At 45.3% G+C, this 25,374-nt stretch overlaps 1 protein-coding gene and 1 pseudogene across 3 annotated transcripts; both read left to right on the forward strand.

Moving 5' to 3' along the window:
• The first annotated feature begins 939 nt into the window (after positions 1 to 939).
• ZNF175 (zinc finger protein 175) lies at positions 940 to 14,321 on the forward strand. Of its 3 annotated transcripts, XM_025367564.1 has the most exons (5): positions 940 to 1,176; positions 2,846 to 3,097; positions 7,082 to 7,208; positions 7,467 to 7,562; positions 12,379 to 14,321. In XM_025367564.1, the coding sequence occupies exons 2-5, from the start codon at positions 3,026 to 3,028 to the stop codon at positions 14,217 to 14,219; spliced, it is 2,136 nt and encodes a 711-aa protein (XP_025223349.1). In that variant the 5' UTR covers positions 940 to 1,176; positions 2,846 to 3,025; the 3' UTR covers positions 14,220 to 14,321. The 3 variants fall into 3 exon arrangements, 2 of the variants coding, with proteins under 2 accessions (XP_025223349.1, XP_025223350.1); XM_025367565.1 differs by lacking the exon at positions 940 to 1,176 and having other exon boundaries at positions 2,446 to 3,097; XR_003116887.1 differs by lacking the exons at positions 7,467 to 7,562; positions 12,379 to 14,321 and having other exon boundaries at positions 7,082 to 7,237.
• Positions 14,322 to 17,705: 3,384 nt separating this feature from the next.
• Positions 17,706 to 20,993, forward strand: LOC112613431 (annotated as a pseudogene).
• Positions 20,994 to 25,374: the final 4,381 nt, after the last annotated feature.

Below are 25,374 nucleotides of genomic sequence, written 5' to 3' on the forward strand. Positions count from 1 at the left end.
GGTTCACGCCATTCTCCTGCCTCAGCCTCCCGAGTAGCTGGGACTACAGGCGCCCGCCACATCGCCCGGCTAGTTTTTTGTATTTTTTTTAGTAGAGACGGGGTTTCACCGTGTTAGCCAGGATGGTCTCGATCTCCTGACCTCGTGATCCGCCCGTCTCGGCCTCCCAAAGTGCTGGGATTACAGGCTTGAGCCACCGCGCCCGGCCTAATCAGCCTTTTTTTAAAAAAAATTTTATGATTGCTATCTCCCACCTTCTAGAATATATTTTTGTTTATTTGATTGAATAGCCTCTTCCTGAAAATTCTGCGCAGTTGGACTGGCTGACATTGTTCTCAGTAATTGTGTTTTTTTCCTTTAACTTGATTGTATTTTTTTCATTCTCCTCTCTTTGAATGAAGTGTCCCAAGAGCCCTAAATTCTCTCTTCAGGTGGTCTCTTGGTAGGTAACTTCATCAATAGGTTCATCCAGGTATAGAGAGCAGTGGTGTAAGGATAACAAAGATAACAATTTCTCAGAAAGATAACATTTTCAAAAGTGCTATTAAAGACAGTGAGTTGTTTATCAATTCAGGAAAAAAAAAATCAGAGGCGAAAATATAGAGAAAAAGTATTTTTCAGAATACAGAATGTCAGTTTCTTCTAGAAATATACATACACAGTATTGAATAGGTCCCCTGCCAATGTGGGACCTAAGACTTTTTTTACTCTGTGACATTCCATTTGCCATTCTTGGCTGTACGGAATAAAAGCCCTTTGACGATGGCGGCCTCCAATATCATAATCCGTATGGGTGCGGCCATGCCGTCCTCCCGACGAAGTTTCTGAAGTTGAATGAACCGCGGGATAAAAGTACGCCGTTTTACGCCATGATGACTGTTGGCGGAGCGTAGCTTCAAAAGTTTAGTGGGCATGCGCGCGGTTCAGTGCGCCCGCAGGAATCCTAACTGGAATGTAACCCAAACCGGAAGTGGCCTAGAGAGGCCATTTCGCTTCTGTTGTTAAGTGGATCTAAGCCTGTGCGGCTTACGGGATGCTGAAGTGATTGGGAATATCAGCAGTGGGGGTTCTCTAGGGTCAGGGAGGGGAAGCCAGCTTTGGGTGAGTGATGAGGGGCTTGTTGCGAGGGGGCGGTGCGTGATAAAGGGATTTCTCGGCTGAAGACCGGGCTGTGAGGTAAGTGACAGGCCTGTTTTGGCTGAGCGATGGGGGGGGATTTCTGGGGTGGGTGAGGGGTGTTGTGGGGTAAGTGGTCTTTGCTAATTTTAGTTGGATAATTAGCTGGTTAATTTTCCCGCTTTTCTTGCTTATTTTCTGCTTGTAATAAGTATTTTTGTGACTTAAATTACAAGTGTACTTTAATACCGGATTTTATATTGGTCCACGAAACTTGCTAACTTGAGGACAGCGAACGTGCGTCTTAAGAGCGCCTTTGCAGATGGTGCTGGAGGACGTTCAGGGAAGGGATTCACTCTCCGTGGGACTCCAGAAGTCAGTGATTGATTGGCAGCCAAGAGCTTCAGAAGTTGGAGGCCTTTGAGGATCACATTGTAACACTCTCAGGGGACCAGTGATGGGCGACCTATAGTAATCAGTAGACTGGGGTTGCCAGTAGTAGCCTATGGCAGCCAGTTGACTGGAGGCATAGGGGGTTAATGATGGGGATTTGTGAGGGTGACTGCATTGCTTTCTAGGCAGTGAGTGTTGGGGTCCTTCAGGGATTGGTGGGTGGGGCAGTCTTGGCCTCTTCTTGGGTCCCTTCGATATGGTAAGGATCGGTAATTGACAGTTGAGCAGATCGACGATGGTCTCCTATTGGAGCATTTCATTTGGACCCCTATGTTGGAGATTATTTGTCGTTTTATGGAAACCAGAAAATTGTACTCGCTGGGAAACATTTCTTGGCTATCAGGGCAGTAATGATTTCAGAAGCCTGGGCCATGTCAGTGACTGGGAGGCATTATGGAACTTTCTGGCAGCCCTGTAGTCCACTCATTGGGGATTTCTGAAAATCAGTGCTGTCAGTGATTGCATTCAGGTGCGGTGGGGGCAACTTATTGTGGACAGGCAAGAAATGGTAACTGGAGGCCCTGATGCATGTCTGCAAATTTTCTGCATCAAGGTGGGGATTGGGACAGTGATTTTAAGTTTTAGCTCTAGTCAGAAGAGGCTGGTCTGTGTGGTGTGTTATGGATGGGGACTGAAAAGTCCAGAAGCTCAGAATAGGTACACCAGACAAAGCCACCTCCCAGCCTGAGCTCTATGAAGGCAACAGGAAGAGGAAATGGTGTTTCCGGAAGCTGGCCATGTAAGGGTGCATGAGATAGTGGGGACAGTGTACAGTTTAGAACAAGGCAGATGTGGGCTGATTCCGTTTTTCCATTTACAGACTGAGTAATCTTCAGGCAAATTATGTAACAGCCTCATTATCCTCATCCCCAAAATGGGTGTAATAATGCCCATGATATTTAGCTGACAATTAAATTGACAAATTTCTCTTTTTTATTCATATTTATCACTTGCCAGGCAGGCACTGAGGACTTGACAAGCTTCATCTTGCTTGAGTTTCCCAACACCTGTGATAAATACCTGCATTTTCATTTTGGAAACTATAACTAAAGTAATATTTTCACATTCTCTCAGTGAAAAGTTGGCAAAGCTGCAATGAATTCATCATTTAGTCCAGACTCAGTCTTTATTTTTAACCCTGACTAATAACTAGAGTTGGGCTTTCTGAACTTTGCCTACTCCAGGGTCTGACACAGTGACTTCACCTCAGTGCCCTCAGGAAATATTTGTGGAGTGAATGTTGAATGAGTGACCATGTACTCATTGCTTTTCCGAGGCTTCTGCAGAATCCCCGGGTCAGGCCACCTCATTGAGGCTGCAGGATCTCTCTTCATAGCCCAGCACGCCTCTCCGCAGTGTCCCTGGTTGGAGAATCCAAACACGTATCCAGCTTCTGGCCCCTGGGAAAAGTGGAGTTGTCAGCAAGAGAGACCGAGAGTAGAAGTCCAGAGCGGAGATGCCTGCTGATGTGAATTTATCCCAGAAGCCTCAGGTCCTGGGTCCAGAGGAGCAGGATGGATCTTGCGAGGTAAGCAGGGGCAGCCCTGGGGACAGTTCTCCAGAACGTGAGGGCAGACACAGGATGCAGCAGGCTCTGGGCTCCCTGCTCCTGAGTCAGTCTTGAGCCTCCTGTCAAGCGAGGACCACAAAGGCTGATGTTTCCACATTCATAGGCTATCTGTGTTCTAGAGGAAACCATAAATTGGCTAATAAAAGAGGATAGTAGAGGGTTGGCCTTGGGTCAAGAAAGAAGAAACTGTAGTCCCTGGTCTGATCAGAAGCCCCAGTCATAGGATGGAAAAGCTGACGCTTTCCCTCTAAGCACTTGTTCCGCTCCTTCATCCACCATTGGGTCTTTGAAGAATTTCAAGTGGTCCCCACCCAAATTCCTTGCTTGGTCCATGGGGATTGGCCCGTTTTTCCTCTGTTCTCATAAGGTGCAGAAAAAGCTTCCTTTGTAGTTTAGTCACAGGGAGGTAGAGCGAGAACAGGCTTTTAAGGACCATGTTGATTTTCCTGTTTAAAAAGGTGAATAAAAAATGCTGGAAAATAGTGTCTCGAGATTGCCCACAGATAGTCAGGATTTAGTAACAAGAAATAGTCAGGATTTAGTAACAAGAAATCAGAATTCTTGGTATAGTCAAGATTTCCTGAAATCCTAAATTATTCTGTGTATCTCTTGATGCTTTACTTACAAGTCTTTAAATAGCATATGACTATAGTAGTAAACAGTGCACCATTGTTCTGTGATAGGTTTCTACCCAAATTTACAGAGATGTTGTTTTTTAAAAAAGTATAATAAATATGTGTGTTATTATCCTGAACCAGTGTATCGTGAGAAGATTATATATTTCAGTAGCCTGTTTAAATCATCTCAACCTGCTAGAAACATTTGATAATAGAAAGTATTAAAAGAAGGGAACATTAACACAAAATAAATTGCACATATAAATCACTTTCAAAATTGTAAATACCCCAAATATTTAAAAGTCATTCTTAAAAGAAAAATTGAAACATGCAAGTTTAGGTGGGGTACAGTGGCTCAGGCCTGTAATCCCAGCACTTTGGGAGGCCAAGGCGGGCAGATCACTTGAGCCCAGGAGTTGGAGACCAGCCTGGGCAACACGGTGAGACTCCACAAAAATGCAAAAATTAGCCAGGTGTGGTGGCATGCACCTGTAGTCCCAGCTACTCAGAAAGCTGACGTGGGAGGATCACCTGAGCTTGGGGAGGTCCAGGTTGCAGTGAGCTGCAATCATGACACTACACTCCAGCCCGGACAGCAGAGTGAGACCCTGTCTCAAAACAAAACCAAAAAAACCCGTTTAAAACATGAAATTGTCTAAGTCTTTGTGACAGCAGTACAAATGCACAAACGTTTCTCTCATTTGCATTGATGTTGGTCAACCTGTATTTTCAGAACCTCTTCAAGTTTAGTGTTTTAGGACACATGTTCAATATAAGCTTTTTTCCTTTTTTAACAATGAATTTTTTTTTCCTGCTTGACCTGATTTCTAGTTTGTCATTTAAATCAATACTGCTGTCGCTAATTCAGATTTTCCATCAGTGTCTGAATTCATGTCAGAATATATCCCAGTACCATTCATGTTGTCTTCTCTTTGTGGTGTGTATTTCCCTCTGCTCTGGACAGTACTATTTTTATGTTGTTTTTATCTTTTCTAATTTGATGGAAATGAAGATACTATAGTGTTTTAATTTGCATTACTTTGTTTACAAACAGCATTTTTTTTCATAATTTTATTGGTCAGTTGTCTTTAGTGAGTTACTTTTTCTCACCTTTTGATTTATATTTTGGTTTGGATTTTTGGAGAGTTCTCTTTTTTTTTTTTTTTTTTTGAGATGGAATCTTGCTCTGAAGCCCAGGCTGGAGTGCAGTGGCACAATCTCTGCTCACTGCAGGCTCCACCTCCTGGGTTCATGCCATTCTCCTGCCTCAGCCTCCCGAGTAGCTGGGACTACAGGTGCCCACCACCACCCCCGGCTAATTTTTTTGTATTTTTAATAGAGACGAGGTTTCCTCGTGTTAGCCAAGATGGTCTTGATCTCCTGACCTTATGATCTGCCCGCCTCAGCGTCCCAAGAGAGTTCTTACATAGTAATAACCTAGGGTCCTTTTTGCATGTTTGTAAATAGTTTTTGTTACTTTTTCCTTTGAAAGTAGGTTTTAGTTTTATTTGAACATAGAAAAGAGGATCAGATGGTTTTGTGAAGCCTGTAATCTTTTAAAAGAGCTGTCACTTGCTGTATTTTTACCCAAGTTCCAGCTCCTCACAAATCACATTTTACATTTTTACATTTTTAGCTAATTATTTCGGCATTTACCTCCTAATCTTTTAGTGACATGCCTATATTGCTGCCTCTTGGATTGTTAATTGACATGTTAATTAATTAAGAAACATGTCATTAAAAGGTTTGCTTTTACCCACTTCCTCATACTTTCATCCCCAACACCTGCTTTCCTTGCCCATCCTCCTCTAAGAACTGGTTCAGATTCTGATCAGGTCAATATTCCTTGTTCATTATTATGACTGTGTGAATCTATATTCAGAGCTGCCTGTACAGACTGTGATAACTCGTTGCCTGCATAACTTAAGGTTTTTCCCTGGAGCACACAATTTTTATGGATTATTTACTTGCCTATATACATGTTAATGTATTATACAATTTTCTCCAAGTGTGTACACACTCTCTTCATAAATTGAATTTGTTACTAGGTAATGGCAGCAGACACTCGCTATTTCAGGGACAGTTTTGTGTGTGTGTGTGTATGTTTTTTTTGAGACAGAGTTTCGCTCTTGTCTCCCAGGCTGGAGTGCAATGGCGTGATCTCAGCTCACTGCAAGCTCCACCTCCCGGGTTCAAGTGATTCTCCTGCCTCACTCTCCCGAGTAGCTGTTACATCATATTAGGTGCACTTTAGTATCTGGTTATCTCTCTCCTTGTGATAAAATTGATGATTGGGTTCAGATATTGTCAGCCCACTCCTCCATTATAAAGACCCCATCAGTCTTTCATATGGTTTTAGCAGTCATTGGTGATCAGTAAAAGTGATATTTTTGTTTTGTCCTTCAGGCTGCATTTATCATCTGTGGTACTTCTGTAATGAAGATCTTTCCATCATCAGTCCTTTCATGAACCTAATATTGGTTCTTATAGGAAAGATCATCTTGTTGAAATATTATATGATCATATCTCTTCCCTGCACTTAAAATCCTGAAATGGCAATCCATTCATTAAAATAATCCGTACCCATTATATATTCAGACACCAGCCCACTTCCTTGGAGCTTGGATGGTAACCACTTTCCAAACATGACATAGTCGCCTCTTACCTTACACAGAGGTGTCTGCTTCTCCCTGAATTCACAGTATTTTCCTACCTCTCTACTTTTATTCATGCTCTTTTCTGGAAAATGATTTCCTTCGCACATCCTGCATCAAAGTTCTTACTTCCAGTGTAAGCTGCGCCAACTCTAAGTAGCATTACCTTCTACTGCTAGGTAGAATTTGCCTTTCCCTAATTTGCCCCTCCCCAACGGTGTCCTCTCATATATTTCTACCATGTTCCCTTTTTAACCCCATAGTTGAGCTTTTGTATTCACATGTCTTCCAAGTCTCTTGAGTTGCTGCAAGAGTAGAAGCTTATGTAATTCTATGTTGAGCACCAGGACCCAGCGTAAGTACAGCCTCACATGTAGTTGCTTCATCAACATCATGCTGGTTATTCCTAAATTAGCTAGAGGACTTAGAGGGAACCCATTTCTGGCCTCATTTTCGGAAAAAAAATATGAATAAATCAATGTAGGTGTACAGTGGATGGAGGATATTTCTCTAATTTTTTTAAATCCCTAAAAATGTGAAATAGGTGTTTGGTGGGAACCCTCTGTGATGGATCATGGTGAAAATCATTAAAAGCATGTTCCTCCTATGTGTGCCATCCCCACTCACCAATGATGACCTAATTCACAGTGAGCTGGGGTACACTGTTACAGGCATCACTGTCGTTTGAAGACGTGACCGTGGACTTCAGCAGGGAGGAGTGGCAGCAACTGGACCCTGCCCAGAGACGCCTGTACCAGGACGTGACGTTGGAGCTCTATAGCCACCTCTTCTCAGTGGGTGAGCACAACTGACCTGGGAATCTTGGCTGGATCCTGTTGAGATTTCCTTCCTCCTTGTTGCAGGACGCAGTGGGATATCAAAGTATGTCATGACTCTTTCCTTGGTTTGCCCTGGATTGTTTGTTTCTTTTGGGCATCTTTTAGTATTACTTTGTGCCCATGTTGACTTTTCTAATGAGCCAGTGTAAAGCTTCACTGAATGGCCTCTAAAACTGAAGACACTACACCCAAATCCAGTATCCTTTCTAATTAACAGGGTATCACATTCCCAACCCAGACGTCATCTTCAGAATGCTAAAAGAAAAGGAGCCATGTGTGGAGGAGGCTGAACTCTCACATCAGAGGTGTCAAGGTGAGTAAATTGTACCCAGGCAAATGTAGATATCTTTGCAGGGAACCACTACCAGTCTACCATACTACTCCATTCCCTCCATTCCCCCAGTGATGGCCCATAGGTTGCCTCCTACTCCCAGTTTCTACATCAAACACTGTAAATATTCTATAAATTCTGAATGTCCTATAGGGGCTGCCTTAAGAATTTCCCAGTGGTAAATACTCAGGAATGGGATTGCCTGGTCCTGGAGATAAGTATACTTGACTAAGTCAACCATATTGCTCTTCTGATGGGCTGATGGGCTGCACCAGTTCACGCTCCCATGTGCAGTGCACAAGGATTTGCATTTGCACATCTTGCTTGCTAACACTTGGCATTAACAAAATTGGTGAATTTATAGCCCTACTGATGGGTGAAAGGGCTGTTTTATTGGTTTTTGTTTTTGGTTTTGGTTTTTTTGAGACAGAGTCTCGCTCTGTCACCTAGGCTGGAGTGCAGTGGCGTGATCTTGGCTCACTGCAACCTCTGCCTCCTGGGTTCAAGCGATTCTCCTGCCTCAGCCTCCTGAGTAGCTGGGACTACAGGGGTCCGCCACCACACTCAGCTAATTTTTTGTATTTTTAGTAGAGACAGGGTTTCACCGTGTTAGCCAGGATGGTCTCGATCTCCTGACCTCATGATCCGCCTCCCAAAGTGCTGGAATTACAGGCGTGAGCCACCACGCCCAGGCTGTTTCATTGTTGAAGTGTTCTTTTTCTAATAACTGAATGAGAGCCTCTCATCTTATCTGTTATCTGATTGGCGTTTTCATTTGTTCATTGCATTTTCTTATCATTTATCTATTTGTGTCCATGGAGTTTTCTGCCTTTTTTTTTTTTTTCTATTTTTTTGCCCCTAATTTTATTGATTTTCCATCAGAAAATCAATATTGGTCTTCTTTTCCTCCCAATTGTGACACCTCTAGCTTGCAGCCCTGTTCTTCCATATGGGCCCCTCCCCTCCCCTCCCCCCTCCCCTCCCCGCCCCCCCCCCTCTTCCCCCCCCCCATCCCCCCTCCCCCCCCCTCCCCCCTCCCCCCTCCCTTCCCCTCCCCCCTCCCTTCCCCTCCCCTCGACAGAGTTTCACTCTTGTTGCCCAGGCTGGAGTGCAATGGCACAGTCTTGGCTCACCGCAACCTCCACCTCCCGGGTTTGAGTCATTCTCCTGCCTCAGCTTGCTGAGTAGCTGGGATTACAGGCATGCACCACTATGCCTGACTAATTTTGTATTTCTAGTAGAGACGAGGTTTCTGCTTATTGGTCAGGCTGGTCTCGAACTCCCGACCTCAGGTGTTCCACCTGCCTTGGCCTCCCGAAGTGCTGGGATTCCAGGCGTGAGCCACCGTGCCTGGCTATGGGCATCTTTTCATACAGGAATTGACTTAAAGGACCTATCCATTCTGAACTCTCAGTCCTCATATTTTTATTCTAATGATTTCTATGTCAGTACCTCTAGTCTCTGTGCTTAAACTGTGTTCTGCTACTTATTTAGCTCCATGGAGGACAGTTCCCATGAGATGACTCACTTTCTTAATTTTGGGAGATCAGAAATTGGAATCATCATCATCCAAGTAAGAAATTCTTACCTGACAAATTTTGTCAGATTTTTCTGTGTTTCTGGGCTCAGAAACACAGTCCTCTAATTTATTATTTTGGAATTCTTACCAGTTTTTTTTTTCTTTTTATTAAGAAGAAGGTGACCCTTTTTCTTAAGCCCAGTGGTATTACAACAAACTAGATCCCCATTTTCTCATATTTAGACAATGTTGTTCCTAATGATTTCAGTTTTTTGAGTTCAGTCAAGATACTGACAGATTTTATTACCCCCAAACATGGCTATTTTCTTTTTTCCTCAGTAGATATAATAAAAACATGCAGTTATTTCCTACTGTGTAGGATTAACAAACTCTTTTCAGTGAGATTGTCCTCATGGCCACGTATTTCCAATGTAAAAAATATACCTGAAGAGTTTTCATCACTCATGCTCTGCTCCATTGTTTTTGTATGTTGTTTAATGTTTTCTCCATAGACTGTATCACTTTGCACACAGTCTGCTGATTACTTTGTACTTTCTTTACTTAATCTTCATTATGTCAGTGTTCCACATGAGGAAACCATTGTATTTAAGATACAGGATTAGGATTTTTGTATTTAGGATACAGAAATTACTGATTTTCTGAAAATGGTCAGGAAAGAATATTTCACACTATTTTAAAAGGATGCTTTAAATATTTGCTGAGATAAATTCAAAAGAACAGATTGTGTTTGGATGGAGAAGACAATGGCATTAAATGTTAAAAGCATTAGCCTTTGTGCATCAATCATGTCTATTTCATGAAAGGTTACTCAAAAAGTAAGTGTATCAACACGGGAAGCATGGATAGTAAATGCTTGTGAAGTTCAGAAAAAGTGTTGTCAGCCTAGAAGTGGAGTGACATTGGGAATTAATTTTAAGGACACAGTACCTGTAACTGGTCCACAAAGCCATTTTGAATTGAAACAAAGCAGCAGATGAAGCAGGCTAAATGGGAACAGAGGACATGAGAGTGTGCTTGCATTTGAGAATAAATTGGACTTCTTTTTTGCAATCAGCATTGTTAGGCTGCGTTGGAGAGTTGTGGAAGAGCTTTTCAGTACAGTTCTGATAGTTTACATTGAACATTTCGGGCAGTAATTTAAGTGTTACCAGGTTCAGCAAGATTTTTATGACCTGAATAAAGTGAGAAGTTAAAAAGGTTTCAAATCTCTGCCTGGGGACACAGAGGAAGACTGCCAGAATAAATGACCACCCATATATGGGTAAAATTGCTATTTAAGAGTAAAAAATGAAATAGAAAACAAATAACCTGTTTTAATAAGTGGGAAAAGGATGTGAATAGACATTTCTTCAAAGATGATATACAAGTGGCCAATAACAGGAAAAAATGCTCAACCTCACTAATTATGTGGGAAATGCAAATGAAAACCACTGTGTGATATCCCTTTACATCCATCAGAATGGCTACTAGTAAAAAAACAGAATAACAAGTGTTGGCAAGGATATAGAGAAACTGGAATCTTGTGTCTTGCTAGTGGGAATGTAACACGGTGTAGTCCTGTGGAAAACAGGATGGTGATTTCTCAAAAATTAAACATAAAATTACTATATGATCCAGCAACTCCACTTCTGGGTAGATACCCAAAAGAATTGAAAGCAAGAACCCAAACAGCTGTTTGTACACTCTTGTTCCTCGCAGCACTATTCACAATATCCAAAAAGTGGAATTGTCCATTGGCCAATGAATTGGTAAACAAAATGTGGTCCATACATACGATGAAATATTATTCAACCTTAAAAAGGAAGAGGAATTATGAAACATGTTGCAGTGTGAATGAATCTTATCATGATGCTGAGTGAAATAAGCCAGACACAAAAAATCCAAATGTATCATTCTACCTATATGAGGTACCTTGAGTTCTCAATTCATAGAGACAGAATAGGATTGTGGCTGCCAGAGCATGAGGGACAGGGGGAAAAGGGAAATTGTTTAATGGGTACAGCATTTCAGTTTTGCAAGATGTAAAAGTTTTGGAGATCCATTGCACAACAGGGTGAATACAGGTAGCGCTACTGAACTGTACAATACAAAATGGGTAAGATGGTAAGTTTAATATTATGTGCTTCTGCTACAATAAGGAAAAGTTAACAATAAAGATTAAGTGTCCTTTTTTTAAAAAAAAAAAAGAATGAAAGATGATTGAGTTTTTTTGATAGGACAAGAGTCTGGGATACAGTTTAAGTGACTGAAAGCGAAAAGAAACTACATGTGATGGTCATACTCAATATTACAATCTGGTAGAAAAAGTAATAGTAAAATTTAGTAACTATTATTTTTATTGAGAACCTGCTGTGTTTTGTGCACTATACTAGTAAAGTGCACAAGATGATCAGGGACTCTTATTCTTGGCAAAAAACAAAACAAAAAACTAAACTAAAAAAAGGCATATTTGATAGCATAAAGCCAAAAATTCTAACAGAGAAGAATTAATTTCAGTGGAACAAGGGTGAAACAAATTCTGGGGAACAGCTTGCTTACCCAGTCTTTTAGAATATCTTTCTGGGGAGATGGGTATATTCCTAAGTTCAAGAAGAAAAAAAAAATTGTAGCTTCATGGAGAGTTGGGGCATAGTCATTTTTTCACTGGTTGGCCATGTCAAGATAGGTGAAGCTTTAATAGTTTTCAGAAGGATGTACAGGGCCGATGTACTTGGCATTGTTTCTAACAAGTAAGATAAAGCAGGCAGATTGGTGAGGATTCATCTCTGAAAGTTAACGAAGACCTACACACTGAGTCCCCTCCTTCAAGCCTTGGCTGTCCACAGATGTTGCCCTACAACGCTCTTGTCTGTTTTATCCCCTACTCATCCTACTAGATCTGGGTGTCCAGACCACTTGCATAAGTGGCCTCAGGTTGTTGAAATCTAATCCCCACAGATTAGCAAAGTGATCTTGGCCAATTACATAACCATTATGTGCTTCCTTTTCTTTGTAAAACAGGAACAGCATCATGACTGCCTCCCGAGGTTATTATGCAGATTAAATGACTACTAGGCCATTGCCTGGCACCTGCTAAGTGCTATGTAGATAAGTGCTCATCATATAATAAGGGCTCTGTGTTTCTGCTCATTGTCCGCATCGTTAGCATCATTATTACATGACTCAGCAATTTCCTTGTATTCATTGTCAATCAGCTTCATACAGTTTCTCCTCTTTCCTGTTCATTGTGTCTATTTCATCTTCTCTTTCTCCTTTTAGAAGGGGAGTTTGGGCTTGAAGTCCCACAAAAGGAGATTTCTAAGAAAGCTTCATTTCAAAAGGATATGGTAGGTGAGTTCACAAGAGATGGTTCATGGTGTTCCATTTTAGAAGAACTGAGGCTGGATACAGACCGTACAAAGAAAGACAAGCAAAATCAAATTCAGCCCATGAGTCACAGTGCTTTCTTCAACAAGAAAACATTGAACACAGAAAGCAATTGTGAATATAAGGACCCTGGGAAAATGATTCACACGAGGCCCCACCTTGCTTCTTCACAGGAACAACCTCAGAAATGTTGCTTATTTACAAAAAGTTTGAAGCTGAACCTAGAAGTGAGTGGTCAGAATGAAAACAATGACACAAAACAGCTTGATGACGTTGTTGGGTCTGGTCAGCTATTCAGCCGTAGCTCCTCCCACGCTTGCAGCAAGAATATCCATACAGGAGAGACATTTTGCAAAGGTAATCAGTGTAGAAACGTCTGTGGCCATAAACAGTCACTCACGCAACGTCAAATTCATACTCAGAAGAAACCAGGTGGATGTTCCGAATGTGGGAGGGACTTCACCCCAAAATCACACCTCTTTGCCCAACAGAGAATTCATAGTATAGGAAACCTCCATGAATGTGGCAGATGTGGAAAAGCCTTCACGCCACAACTAAAACTCAGTGTATATGTGACAGATCATATAGGTGACGTACCCTATATATGCAAGGAATGTGGGAAGGTCTTTATTCAGAGATCAGAATTGGTTACACACCAGAAAACACACACTAGAAAGAAGCCCTATGAATGCCATGACTGTGGAAAAGCCTTTTTCCAGATGTTATCTCTCTTCAGACATCAGAGAACTCACAGTAGAGAAAAACTCTATGAATGCAGTGAATGTGGCAAAGGCTTCTCCCAAAACTCAACCCTCATTATACATCAGAAAATTCATACTGGTGAGAGACAGTATGCATGCAGCGAATGTGGGAAAGCCTTTACCCAGAAGTCAACACTCAGCTTGCACCAGAGAATCCACTCAGGGCAGAAGTCCTATGTGTGTATCGAATGCGGGCAGGCCTTCATCCAGAAGGCACACCTGATTGTCCATCAAAGAAGCCACACGGGAGAAAAACCTTATCAGTGCCACAACTGTGGGAAATCCTTCATTTCCAAGTCACAGCTTGATATACATCATCGAATTCATACAGGGGAGAAACCTTATGAATGCAGTGACTGTGGAAAAACCTTCACCCAAAAGTCACACCTGAATATACACCAGAAAATTCATACTGGAGAAAGACACCATGTATGCGGTGAATGTGGGAAAGCCTTCAACCAGAAGTCAATACTCAGCATGCATCAGAGAATCCACACCGGAGAGAAGCCTTACAAATGCAGTGAATGTGGGAAAGCCTTCACTTCGAAGTCTCAATTCAAAGAGCATCAGCGAATTCACACGGGTGAGAAACCCTATGTGTGCACTGAATGTGGGAAGGCCTTCAACGGCAGGTCGAATTTCCATAAACATCAGGTAACACACACTAGAGAGAGGCCTTTTGTCTGTTCCAAATGTGGGAAGGCTTTTGTCCAGAAATCAGAGTTGATTACCCATCAAAGAACTCACATGGGAGAGAAACCTTATGAATGCCTCGACTGTGGGAAATCGTTCAGTAAGAAACCACAACTCAAGGTGCATCAGCGAATTCACACGGGAGAAAGACCTTATGTGTGTTCTGAATGTGGAAAGGCCTTCAATAACAGGTCAAACTTCAATAAACACCAAACAACTCATACCAGAGACAAATCTTACAAATGCAGTTATTCTGTGAAAGGCTTTACCAAGCAATGAAATCCTAGCGCATCAGCATATTCATAAATGAAATATACTCCCTCAGTTTCTTGAAGAAGAGAAAATCTCACAGTCAGGTCTAATTGTATGTTACTGAATTCATGCTTCAATAAACTGTAGGGATGCACTGCATGAAGGGGGCTGGCCCCTCAACACCTGTGGGTATTTCTCATCAGATGGGATGAGAGACTGAGAAAAGAAATAAGACACAGAGACAAAGTATAGAGAAAGAAAAATGGGCCCAGGGGACCAGCGCTCAGCATATGGAGGACTCGCACCGGCACTAGTCTCTGAGTTCCCTCAGTATTTATTGATCACTATCTCTACCATCTCAGAGATGGGGATGTGGCAGAACTATAGGGTAATGGTGGGGAGAGGGTCAGCAGGAAAACATGTGAGCAAAGATCTCTGTGTCATAAATACATTTAAGGAAAGGTGCTATGCCTTAATGTGCATGTAGGCCAGATTTATGTTTGACTTGACACAAACATCTCAGTGCATGGAAGAGCAGTATTGCCGCCAGGATGTCTCACCTCCAGCCATAAGGCAGTTTTCTCCTATCTCAGTAAATAGAACGTATGATTGGGTTTTACATCGAGACATTCCATTCCCAGGGACGAGCAGGAGACAGATGCCTTCGTCTTTTACTAATTCCCCTCAGCACAGACCCTTTACGGGTGTTGGGCTGGAGAACGGGCAGGTCTTTCCCTTCCCACGAGGCCATATCTCAGGCTATCACATGGGGAGAAACCTTGGACAATACCTGACTTTCCTGAGTAGAGGTCCATGCCGCCTTCCACAGTGTACTGTGTCCCTGGGTACTCAAGGTTAGGGAATGGCAATGACTTTTACCAAGCATACTGCCTTCAAACACATTTTTAACAAAGCACATCGTGCACAGCCCTAAATCCATTAAACCTTGAGTCAACACAGCACATGTCTGCAAGCACAGGGTTGGGGCTAGGGTTACAGATTAACAGCATCTCAAGGCAGAAGAATTTCTCTTAGTACAGAACAAAATGGAGTTTCTTATGTCTACTTCTTTTTACATAGACACAGTAACAGTCTGATCTCTCTTTCTTTTCCCCACACTGCACGTGTGAACACGACAAAGTCATGCTTTATTTTATGTGAGGGCACTTACCGAGAAAAGAGTAAGCAGAAATGTCCTTCTCTTAGTACCGGCCTCATTAAGGATTATAAATTTTCACCCTGGGAAGAAACCCTGACTAATGCATTGAGAAAAGCCTTTCTGTAAAGAATGGTACAAGACAGGTTGTTACCTGATTATTTATAGTAAAGTTTGTGGGAAATTATATCAATGATAACCCTGTTTGTTTTGGGATATATTTCTAAAGTGCCAATACAGTAATGATAGGACAATATTATGTGTATGTGTGTGTGCCTTATGTATATAAGCATATATATTATATGCAGGTTTAATATCCCTTCCCCAAAGTGCCTGGGATCAGAAGCATTTTGGATTTCAGATACTTAACAGATTTTGGAATATTTGCATTATATTTATTGGTTGAGCATCCCTAATCTGAAAATCCAAGATGAAATGCTCCAGTTAGCATTTCCTTTGAGCATCATGTTAGAGTTCAGAAAGTTTCAGATTTTGGGTTTTCAGACTAGGGATACCCAACCTGTATGTACATATATTTAGGTATCTATGTATGTATATATATGCATATGCAGACATATGTATATGGTCTGGTCAGCATATGTGTATGTATGCGTACGTAGGTATGTATGCCCTCAGTGCAATGGGTTTGCAGCAGAATTCACTGCACAGCATTAGATGTAGGTAGATTACAGTTATTTTTTAAGAGAATCTAATTTAATTGTTTTTATAAAAATTATTCCCTGTTGAATATGTCATGAGGTTGTATCAACAATGATTAACTCCTTTATTATACATACACATGAATGTACATTTTTAGTAAATGCATAAATGAGATTCTATAATGTTTACTGATCTTTATATTATAGCTTTTCTCTTCTTTCAGGATTAGCTCAGCTTGCCCCTCCCTTTCCATCTCCACCATCTATAGTGAGCCTCTCCATAATCAGTGCCAACCATTAGTCTGGTTCAAGTCTCTGCATAGATAATCAGTGCCAACCATTAGTCTCGTTCATATTTTTACACAGGCCCCTAAACATACACACCAGGAGTCAACAAACTGTGGCCATTGGCCAAATACGGCCTCCCAGCTGTTTTTTTAAAATAAAGTTTTATTGGAACACAGCCATGTTCATTTGGACATGTATTGTCTGGGCTTCTTTCATGCTCCACTGGCAGAGTTGAGTAGTTTTGGCGGAGATCAAATGGCCCCCAAGCTGGAAACTGAAAATATTTACTCTCTGGCTCTTCACAGAAAATGTTTGCCAACACATGACACACACACAAACGCACACACATTACTGTGCTCATAATCATATACCTGTGTAAGGACCCTTTCCTTGATTTATAAAACTCAGATCTCTTACGTGTGTGGATGGTATTTTTTTCATTCTACAATCCATGATGGGTTGCACACACATGTATTCTATGAGGTTGACCTGTCATAATTTATTGAGCCACTCCCACAGTTTTGATTACTTATTTCCCCCCACACACGTTTTTTGCTAAAAAAAGGGAGAGGGGACTGTTATAAATACTTCTGAGACGCAGACCAGCATAATATTTTAAGTGCACAGGCCCAGGAGCTAGGTTCCTGCATTTGATTCCTGGCTCCACTCTCTACCCTCTGCATCTGCTGAGCAAGTTATTTGGTATCATCTATTCTGGTTTTCTCATCTACAAAAGGGAGATTATGATAGTACCCTATCCCCATGCATTTGGTGTGAGAAGTGGGTATGTGTTAAACCGTTGGAACTGCATGGACAGACCAAGTATCCCTGAGCCTGCCTGGCTCCCTTGTGCTGGGTGTGGGACTGTGGTGGGAGATTTCAGTCAGCTGGAAGTCTTTTCCAGAAGGGTGTTAGAGATGGGCACCCATGGCTTTAGTCTCCATACTCATACATACAGAGCATGGCCTCCCTCTGTCCTTAAGAGTCTCTGACCCCTACCCTCACAACCTCTCTGAATAGTCAATAATATTTACCTTCTGATCAGGGCTGTAACATGGGTGGCCTCCCTGGAAGTTGTTACAACTGGTCCTTAATAGACACCCTCACCCCTTTGGATAGCACACAATCTAATTCTGGGTATAACCTGTTTGCTACTCCCTCTCTTCCCCCTGAAATGAGCTTAAGTTCTTATTCTTCTTGGTGCATAATGGGTGCACTCCAGGAAGACTTCCTGGAGGCAGTGGCCTTCTTAAGCCAGAACCCGTTTATAACCCATGTATATAGCAGCAGCCTGCGCACAGCTGCCCCTGGTCTATTCAGGCAGAGGTGCTATCTAGGGAACTCCTCAAAGAACTCCTCACGTGTAACCCGCCTCCTCTCCCGGTCCCGGAGAAGCTGACCCTTCCTGCAATGCCCGCCCCGTCATGTACCTCCTGCCACGCGGCACACGCAGCCCTCCTCGGGACGAGCGCTGTGCAGTGCCTCCTTCTGCGCCGCCTTCGAGGCCAAGGTGCTGCACACGGTGCTTGCAGGCCGCCTGCTGCTGCCCGCCGCGGTGGTGGCCGTGGGCGCCTCGTACGGCAAGGACTCCACAGTGGTGGCGCACGTGCTGCGCGCTGGCGCCGCGCCTGGGCATCTCACTGCAGCTCGTGGCCTTCGACGAGGGCATCGGCGGCTACCGGGAAGCGGCGCTGGCGGCCGTGCGGCGCGCTGGGAGCTGTCGCTCACCGTTGTGGCCTACGAAGACCTCTTCGGGGCTGGACGGTGGACCCCGTAGTCCGCAGCACAACCAACTCCAGCCGCAGCCGCTCCTGCTGTACCTTCTGTGGCGTGCTGCAGCGCCGGGCGCTGGAGGAAGGGGCGCGCCACGTGGGAGCCACTCACACACTGAGTGGTGAGAACAAGGGCGGCCGCAGTTCTGCGTGATAGTGGGAGTGGGGAGCATGCGCAGGCAATGGGCGGTTCCTGAAAGGGGACTGGGGCGCATGCTCCAGAAGTGGGCGAGGAGACCCTGGGAGTGGCTTAGCGGGAGGATCCCAGTAAGGCGCTGGGGAAATACACATGTGCCTATTTGGGGCCGGAGCCTGCTGAAGGCTCATGTGGATAGTACGTGTGCCTCCCTAGGATGGAGTAAGGCAGGTTTTTCAAGCCTCTGGGTCTCTGCCATCATCTTAGTACACACATTGGCAAATAGAGGGGTAGAGGGGCTACCCTGTAGGAGCTAAGGCTGGAGTACTCTGCTATTATTTTTATTGTTATTATTTTGAGATAGAGTCTCGCTATGTTGCCCAGGCTGGAGTGCAGTGGTGCAATCTAGGCTCACTGCAACCTAGCCTCCCCCCGGATTCAAGCGATTCTCCTGCCTCAGTCTCCTAAGTAGCTGGGATTACGGGCGCCTGCCACTACGCCTGGGTAATTTTTGTATTTTTAGTAGAGGGAAATGACTTTCTTTGTATCTCCCTTTACAAAGAGAGAGATGTGAAGAGGCGTCTCCCATCATAAGCCATACAGTCTGAAACGCTACGGTGTCTCTTAACTCCTTTTCTTTATAGGTTTCTCTCTGACAACTCTTATTTTTTCCCAATGATTACTTTAATAAGTAATTCTCGTCCATTGACTAAATACCAGATACAAGCTGTGTAGCCTAGAGCAGATTACCTAACCTCCATTTCATCTTTTTTAAAATGGGGATGTTAATAATATCTGGGTCCTTGAGTTGGAAAGTACTTGAGTTATATATAAGGCACTTAGACTAGAGGCTGAAAAACAGTAAACATGATGTAAATGTTTGCTGTTATGACAATGCACAAGAGCACAATACAATCTGTACTCCTGCCTGATTTTCACATATGTAATTATAACCTGACAAGTGCTACTACGGAAAATTACACAGAACATGTGAATTTATATCAGGGGATCCTAGTGACGGGGAAAAGGTGGGGATTAAAGAAACCTTTGCTGAGTGAACTGAGACCCGAAGGCTCAGTGAATAACCAGGTGAAGGATGAGTTGGAGTTTGGGGGGGGGGCGGTGTTCTGAGCTGAGGACACAGAGAGGCAAAGGCCTTGAGGAGGGGAAGTATGACCAACTTGAGAAGCCCTAAGAAGAACAGCATTTTAATATACAGAGTCAAGTATAAGATGACAAGATGCAGAATAAACATGGTTTCCATTTAAATTGTATGGCGACTGGTGTGTTTGTATGCACTTACTTTCTTTCCGGTCTTTCTAAACCTGGTGATCTGTATTCCCAGAGGCACTTGTGTCTACAGCTCTCTTGAGAATCCCCATTAGATGGTCCTTTTTTCTCCTGTGTTGTCTGAAATACAGTTTTAAGTGAGGCTGAAATGGTTTGCAGCTTAAAGCATTTTTACCCTCTATGTGGAAGGAGAGCTGGCGAAGGGCCTGGTGTACAGTAGGTGGATGGCAAATGAGGGCTCCCCCAAGGAGCTTGTTTGTGTTCCCTTCAGGTTTTCTGTCCACCTCCAGTCTCCATCTGGCTGCTCCATGGTGCCCGGGAGTCTCCATGGTCCGGTTTCCCCATCAGTGTCTCTTCCCGCTCCCCCTGCCCCTCTCTGTCTTGGGTGCTGGCGGCCCCGCTGTACCCTGGGTTTCTATGTTCCGCGCTCCTCTCCCCGTCTCTCTCTGGGTCCTGGCGGCCCCACTGTGCCCTGGGTCTCCGCTCCCCGTCTTTCTCTGGGTCCTGGTTGCCCACAGTGCCCCAGGAGTCTCCATGGCTCTGTCTCCCCCTCCCTGTCTCTGGATCCTGGCTGTTGCACGTTGTTCGCGGGTCTCCATGGCTCGCTCTCCCCCTCCCCGTCTCTCTCTGGGTCCTGGTTGCCCACAGTGCCCCAGGGGTCTCCATGGCTCTCTCTCCCACTCCCTGTCTCTGGATCCTGGCTGTCGCACGTTGTTCGGGGGTCTGTCTCCATGGCTTGCTCTCCCTCTCGCCGTCTCTCTCTGGGTCCTGGCGGCCACACTGTGCCCTGGGTCTCCGTGGGTCTCTCCTCCCAGTCTCTCTCTGGGTCCTCGTGGACCCTTGGTTCCCCGGGGGGCTCCCTGGCCAGCAGCGCCCTCCGCGCCCCACCTCACCCGCTCCCGTCTCTCCCCAGCAGGTCACAACGCCGACGACATGGCGGAGACCGTGCTCATGAATTTCCTGAGAGGCGACGCGGGGCGGCTGGCCCGGGGCGGGGGCCTGGGCTCTCCGGGCGAAGGGGGCGCCCTGCCGCGCTGCCGCCCGCTGCAGTTCGCCTCGCAGAAGGAGGTGGTGCTGTACGCGCACTTCGCCGCCTCGACTACTTCTCCGAGGAGTGCGTCTACGCGCCCGAGGCCTTCCGCGGCCACTCCTGGGACCCGCTCAAGCGGCTGGAGGCTGCGCGGCCGTCGGCGGTGCTGGACCTCGTGCACTCGGCCGATCGCCTGGCGCTGGCCCCGGCCGCGCGGCCCCCGCGCCCCGGCGCCTGCTCCCGCTGTGGGGCCCTGGCCAGTCGCACGCTCTGCCAGGCCTGCGCGCTCCCGGCCATCGGCAAGGGCCGCCGGCGGCTGGACGAGGAGGCGACGCCGGGGACACCCGGGGATCCGGCCCGGGCCCCCACCTCCGAGATTGTCCCCACCTTCTAGCGACTCCAGGCCTCCCGCCGGGATCCGACGCCCCCTGGTGGGGGCTGCCTGTAAATGACACTGTGAATAAACCTGTTACCTTACCGGGCCTTCCATGTGAGGTGGGAGGGGGAGGGGGGCCTAGTAACCTGAAACCCTGAAGAAGCTGGGACCCCAGACTTCGGGGTTTCAGGGAGGAAGGGTCTTCAGCTGGGCTTCTGACTCTGAGGGAGGAGGGGGCTGGGTGACCATCCTGGGTCTGAGAGAGGAAAGGGCCAGGACTAGGGCTAGAGGAAGTGGGACTGGAGACCCCAGGCATCTGTGGCTGAAGAAGGAGGGCCTGGGGTCGTGGACTCCTGGGTCTCAGGGAGGTGGGGGCTGAACACCTTGTGATTCCTGAGCGAGTGGGGGTTGGTTGGGGACCTCCTGCCCAGTGCCTCTGCTGGTTCTGGGTGCGCTCAGCATGGTCTTGACCCTCCTTGAGCACCAGATTCCTGATGTTTCCTGTTTGCCCGCAGTGGGGTAAGCGGAGTGACATTACCTGATGGACACACGCCATTCACAGCCCCCGTCACGGTGCCTCCCTTCCAGCGCTTCGTGTGCAGGACGCGCTGCACCCTCTCGTTTGGTCTCCACTACGGCCTCACTGGCTGTAGCCTGAGCCGCAGTAACTGACCTGGGGGCTCCCACCAGGTTGGCCTGGCTCCAGAGCTCTCACAGATTTTGGGATTGCCTTTCCCCCATGCTATCCTATCCTCATCCATCACCACCTGAATCTCTCTTGTCATAGGTAAGGAGGGGCTGGTGGGCTTTGCAGACCTCTCAAGTTCTGAAGGCAGAGCTGCGTGAGCCTGAGTCGCGTCTTAACTTTTCTGACCTTCCATTTCCTCCTTTGAAAATAGAAGCAACCCTTCCTCTTCACTCCCCCGACATCAGAGTACTCTTGGGAGGATTCAGTAACTTGGTCGTTCATATTAAGGTTTGGCCACCAGGGAGCTTTTGTTTTCAGGATTGCTGCTCAACTGGTCCTGGAAGGAGTGAGGCCCAGAAACTTCCTGCCTGACCTGTGGGAGATTTGGTGTTCTCAGTCCCACCTCCGAGCTTTGCTGACTTGCCTCCCTAGTCAGGAATGCCTTCCCTTTCCCATCTGCCTGCTCAAACCCTCCAGGGTCCTTGTAGAAAGAGGACCTTCCTGATTCTCCCCTCCCACCCAGTCCAGGGCATACGGCTCTCCCAAACCCTACCACGTAGGTCCCCCACCCATAGGTCCTATCCTGATTCTGTGGCCTTCCAACCGTTTTGGGTTATGCTTTCCCTAATTAGACTGATCATTAAGGGCAAAGACCAGACCTGTCTCCCCACTGGACAATACAGCATTATTCATCCAAGAAACATTTATTGAGCATATAATGTGTGCAGGGGCTGTTCTAGGCACTGGTGAGAGAAAAAAGACCGAATCTTTCATGGAGCTTACAGCCTTGTGGGAAAGACACTTATATAATGTCAGATAATTAGTGCTGTGGATACGAAATCACATAAAGGGAAAAGGTGTAAAGAGGTGTTATTTTAGTTGTTATTTCAGTTTGAAAGGCCAGGGCCTCTTTGAGAAGGTGACTTTGGAGGCAGAGATCAAATAAAGCAAGCGAGGTTTCTAGCCATGATAGAGTAGCTAACGTCAGAATAACACTTCCACACTGAGACTGAGACCAACTGGAAAAACAGGACACACACGCACACACACACACACACACACACAAAAAACAATCTGAAGACATTGGAGAGCTACCAAGTTGGCCAGGATCCAAGAGAAAAGGGAAGCTCATTCTCCTGGAGGGGCCAAAAGGCTAAGGAAGCAAGCAGAAAGCAGAGGCTTAAGAGGATGGGAACCTGAGTTGAGTTTTCAGTAGTGTTATGGCTGGGGCTGGAGAAAGAAATCATGGTGGCCAGGTGCAGTGGTTTATGCCTATAATCCCAGCACTTTAGGGGGGCCAACATGAGAGGATCACTTGAGCCCAGGAGTTTGAGGCCAGCGGGGGCAACATACAGAGACCCTGTCTCTACAGAAAAAAAATTAATAAAATTAAATAAATACAAATAGATCCTAGAGCCTGGTGCTACCAAGGTAGACAGGACTTGAGGGACCAAAACCCTGGAAGGAAGGGAAGATCACTGAGGTGAGCCCAACATACCTAAACTCTCCTCTTAGGAGTCTGATGGAACTGGGTAAACCAAATGTGATGTTCCAGGTCTGATAAGGAGAGGCCCAGTAAACACCCCAAACCTTCTGTTAGGACTCAAGAAGGGTTACAGATTAAAAGTAAGGGTTGGCCAGGCGCGGTGGCTCACACCTGTAATCCCAGCACTTTGGGAGGCCGAGGTGGGTGGATCACGAGGTCAGGAGATTGAGACCATCCTGGCTGACATGGTGAAACCCTGTCTCTACTAAAAATACAAAAAAGTATCCGGGCATGGTGGCAGGCACCTGTAGTCCCAGCTACTCAGGAGGCTCAGGCCAGAGAATGGCGTGAACCCAGGGGGCGGAGCTTGCAGTGAACAGAGATCTCACCACTGTATTCCAGCCTGGGCAATAGAGTGAGACTCCGTCTCAAAAAAAAAAAAAAAAAAAGTAAGGGTCAACTGGGAGTAGACCTGCCCACAAAAAGACCAAAATTCATCTTCAAACTCACTCAGCCTGGGGCTGGCTTAAGGGATCTGTCTCTATTCTACTTGCTAGAAAGCAAAAGTAGGGTAGCCCTAGCCACATGAGCCAATTTATCTTTAAATTAATTAAAATAAAATCAAGGATTAAATCCTCAGTCACTCTAAATACCTGTGAAGTGCTCAAGACCACCAGATTGAACAATGCAGACACAATGCTTCCATCGTCACAAAAGTTCCTTTGCACAGTGCTGTTCTAGACTGTCCTAGAATCCAGAGGAGGAAAATTTCAGTCAGAGCTCCAAAAAATCTCTGCAGTTTTTCAAACAAAATACTGGAAATTCAACTAAAAATGAAAAAGTTTACAAGAATACCAGGAGATATGACAAAATAGTTGAATACCAAGAGGCTGGGCATCAAACACAGATGTAATTACAGGTGTTCTAGATATGAGTTTTAGGTATGGACTTTAATTGTCATCATGTGAAAATAGATGCTAAAATGGAGAGTTTCAGCATTGTATTGGATTACATTTTAAAAAGAACCATTAAAACTGTGAATGTGACGAATAATAATAAAGAACCAGGCAGAATGGAGTAACTAGTAGCAGACTTACCCTCCTGCTGTAAACAACTATAAAATAGCATAATGTATTAGGCAATTTTCCTTGCTTTGCTCCACATGCAGGCCGGCTTCCCAATTGCCAGCCCTGGGGATGACCTACACCTGCCTCAAGTATACCGCCACCTGCTTGCCTGTGTGCTTACAGAGGCAGTAGCTACATAGGCAACAGTTTTCCATAGAACTTTCTGAGATCCCCCTTCGGGGTCCCATGGTAACAGTGGACATACTTGGCTTTTCATACATCCCTGCAAGCTCTATCTTGCCCACCCACACCTGTTCTTCAATTGAACTGCTTAATGATGCTCTCATGATCATCCTGCCTTCTCCAAAGCATCACTTTCCAGCTCTACCACATTTGCGTTAAGTTCTAGGTCCTCTAGCAAGCCCTTTATTCTCATAAAACTCTTGGTGGCTGTTTCCCTGGCCACACTCTTGTCTGGTGCAGTGATAAAAATCTATAGAGATAATTTTAAACTCTGAGTCACATTATCATTCTTCAGGGCATATTTACTCTTGCTTGTGGCAAGCAGACCACTTCGATTTGATCAGATATTGAGGAAATTTGGTCTGGCTTTAATCCTTGTGAGGTATTATCTAGTTCCAGCTCATCCTTACTCTACAAGGTCCCAACCAGAGCACTGCAGTGTTTGCCACAGCCCCTTTTCCTTGGCAAGCCCTCAGCCATAACTTTTATTATTCTATCTCCCTGAGACTCAAACGTTCTACTTTGCTTTTCAGACTCTGTTTGGAATCAGCAACCTACTTCATCTGAAGGGTTTGGTTGTGGAAGGCATGAAGGACCCTGAGCTGAGAGCAGAGGACCCAGATCAGGGGCTGATGCAGAGGCACTTGTGATACCATACCCTCCCAGTCTGTGCCCCAGGTCCTCCCTCTCCCCAAAAGTGCTGATGCAGACACCTGACATTCACATCCTAGGTATCCTGGAATCTGGGTGCAAGGGGGCTCTGACTTCACCATGTCAGAGCCTGCTGAGGATATAGGACACCCAAGAACTGTTACTGGCAATGGGTCACCCTGAGGCACACCTCGCTCCACCCACTCACCCACCCACACTTATTGTGGTTGTGATTATCAGAAGAGCTTGCACTTCACACTTTCCTCACTCCAGGATCCCCAGATGGTCTCAGATCCAGTTCGTGGCTGTTGGTTCTGGAAAGGGGCCATCCTCACCTGGA

The sequence above is a fragment of the Theropithecus gelada genome, chromosome 19 (genome assembly GCF_003255815.1).
Source record: "Theropithecus gelada isolate Dixy chromosome 19, Tgel_1.0, whole genome shotgun sequence".
Classification (NCBI taxonomy): Eukaryota; Metazoa; Chordata; class Mammalia; order Primates; family Cercopithecidae; genus Theropithecus; species Theropithecus gelada.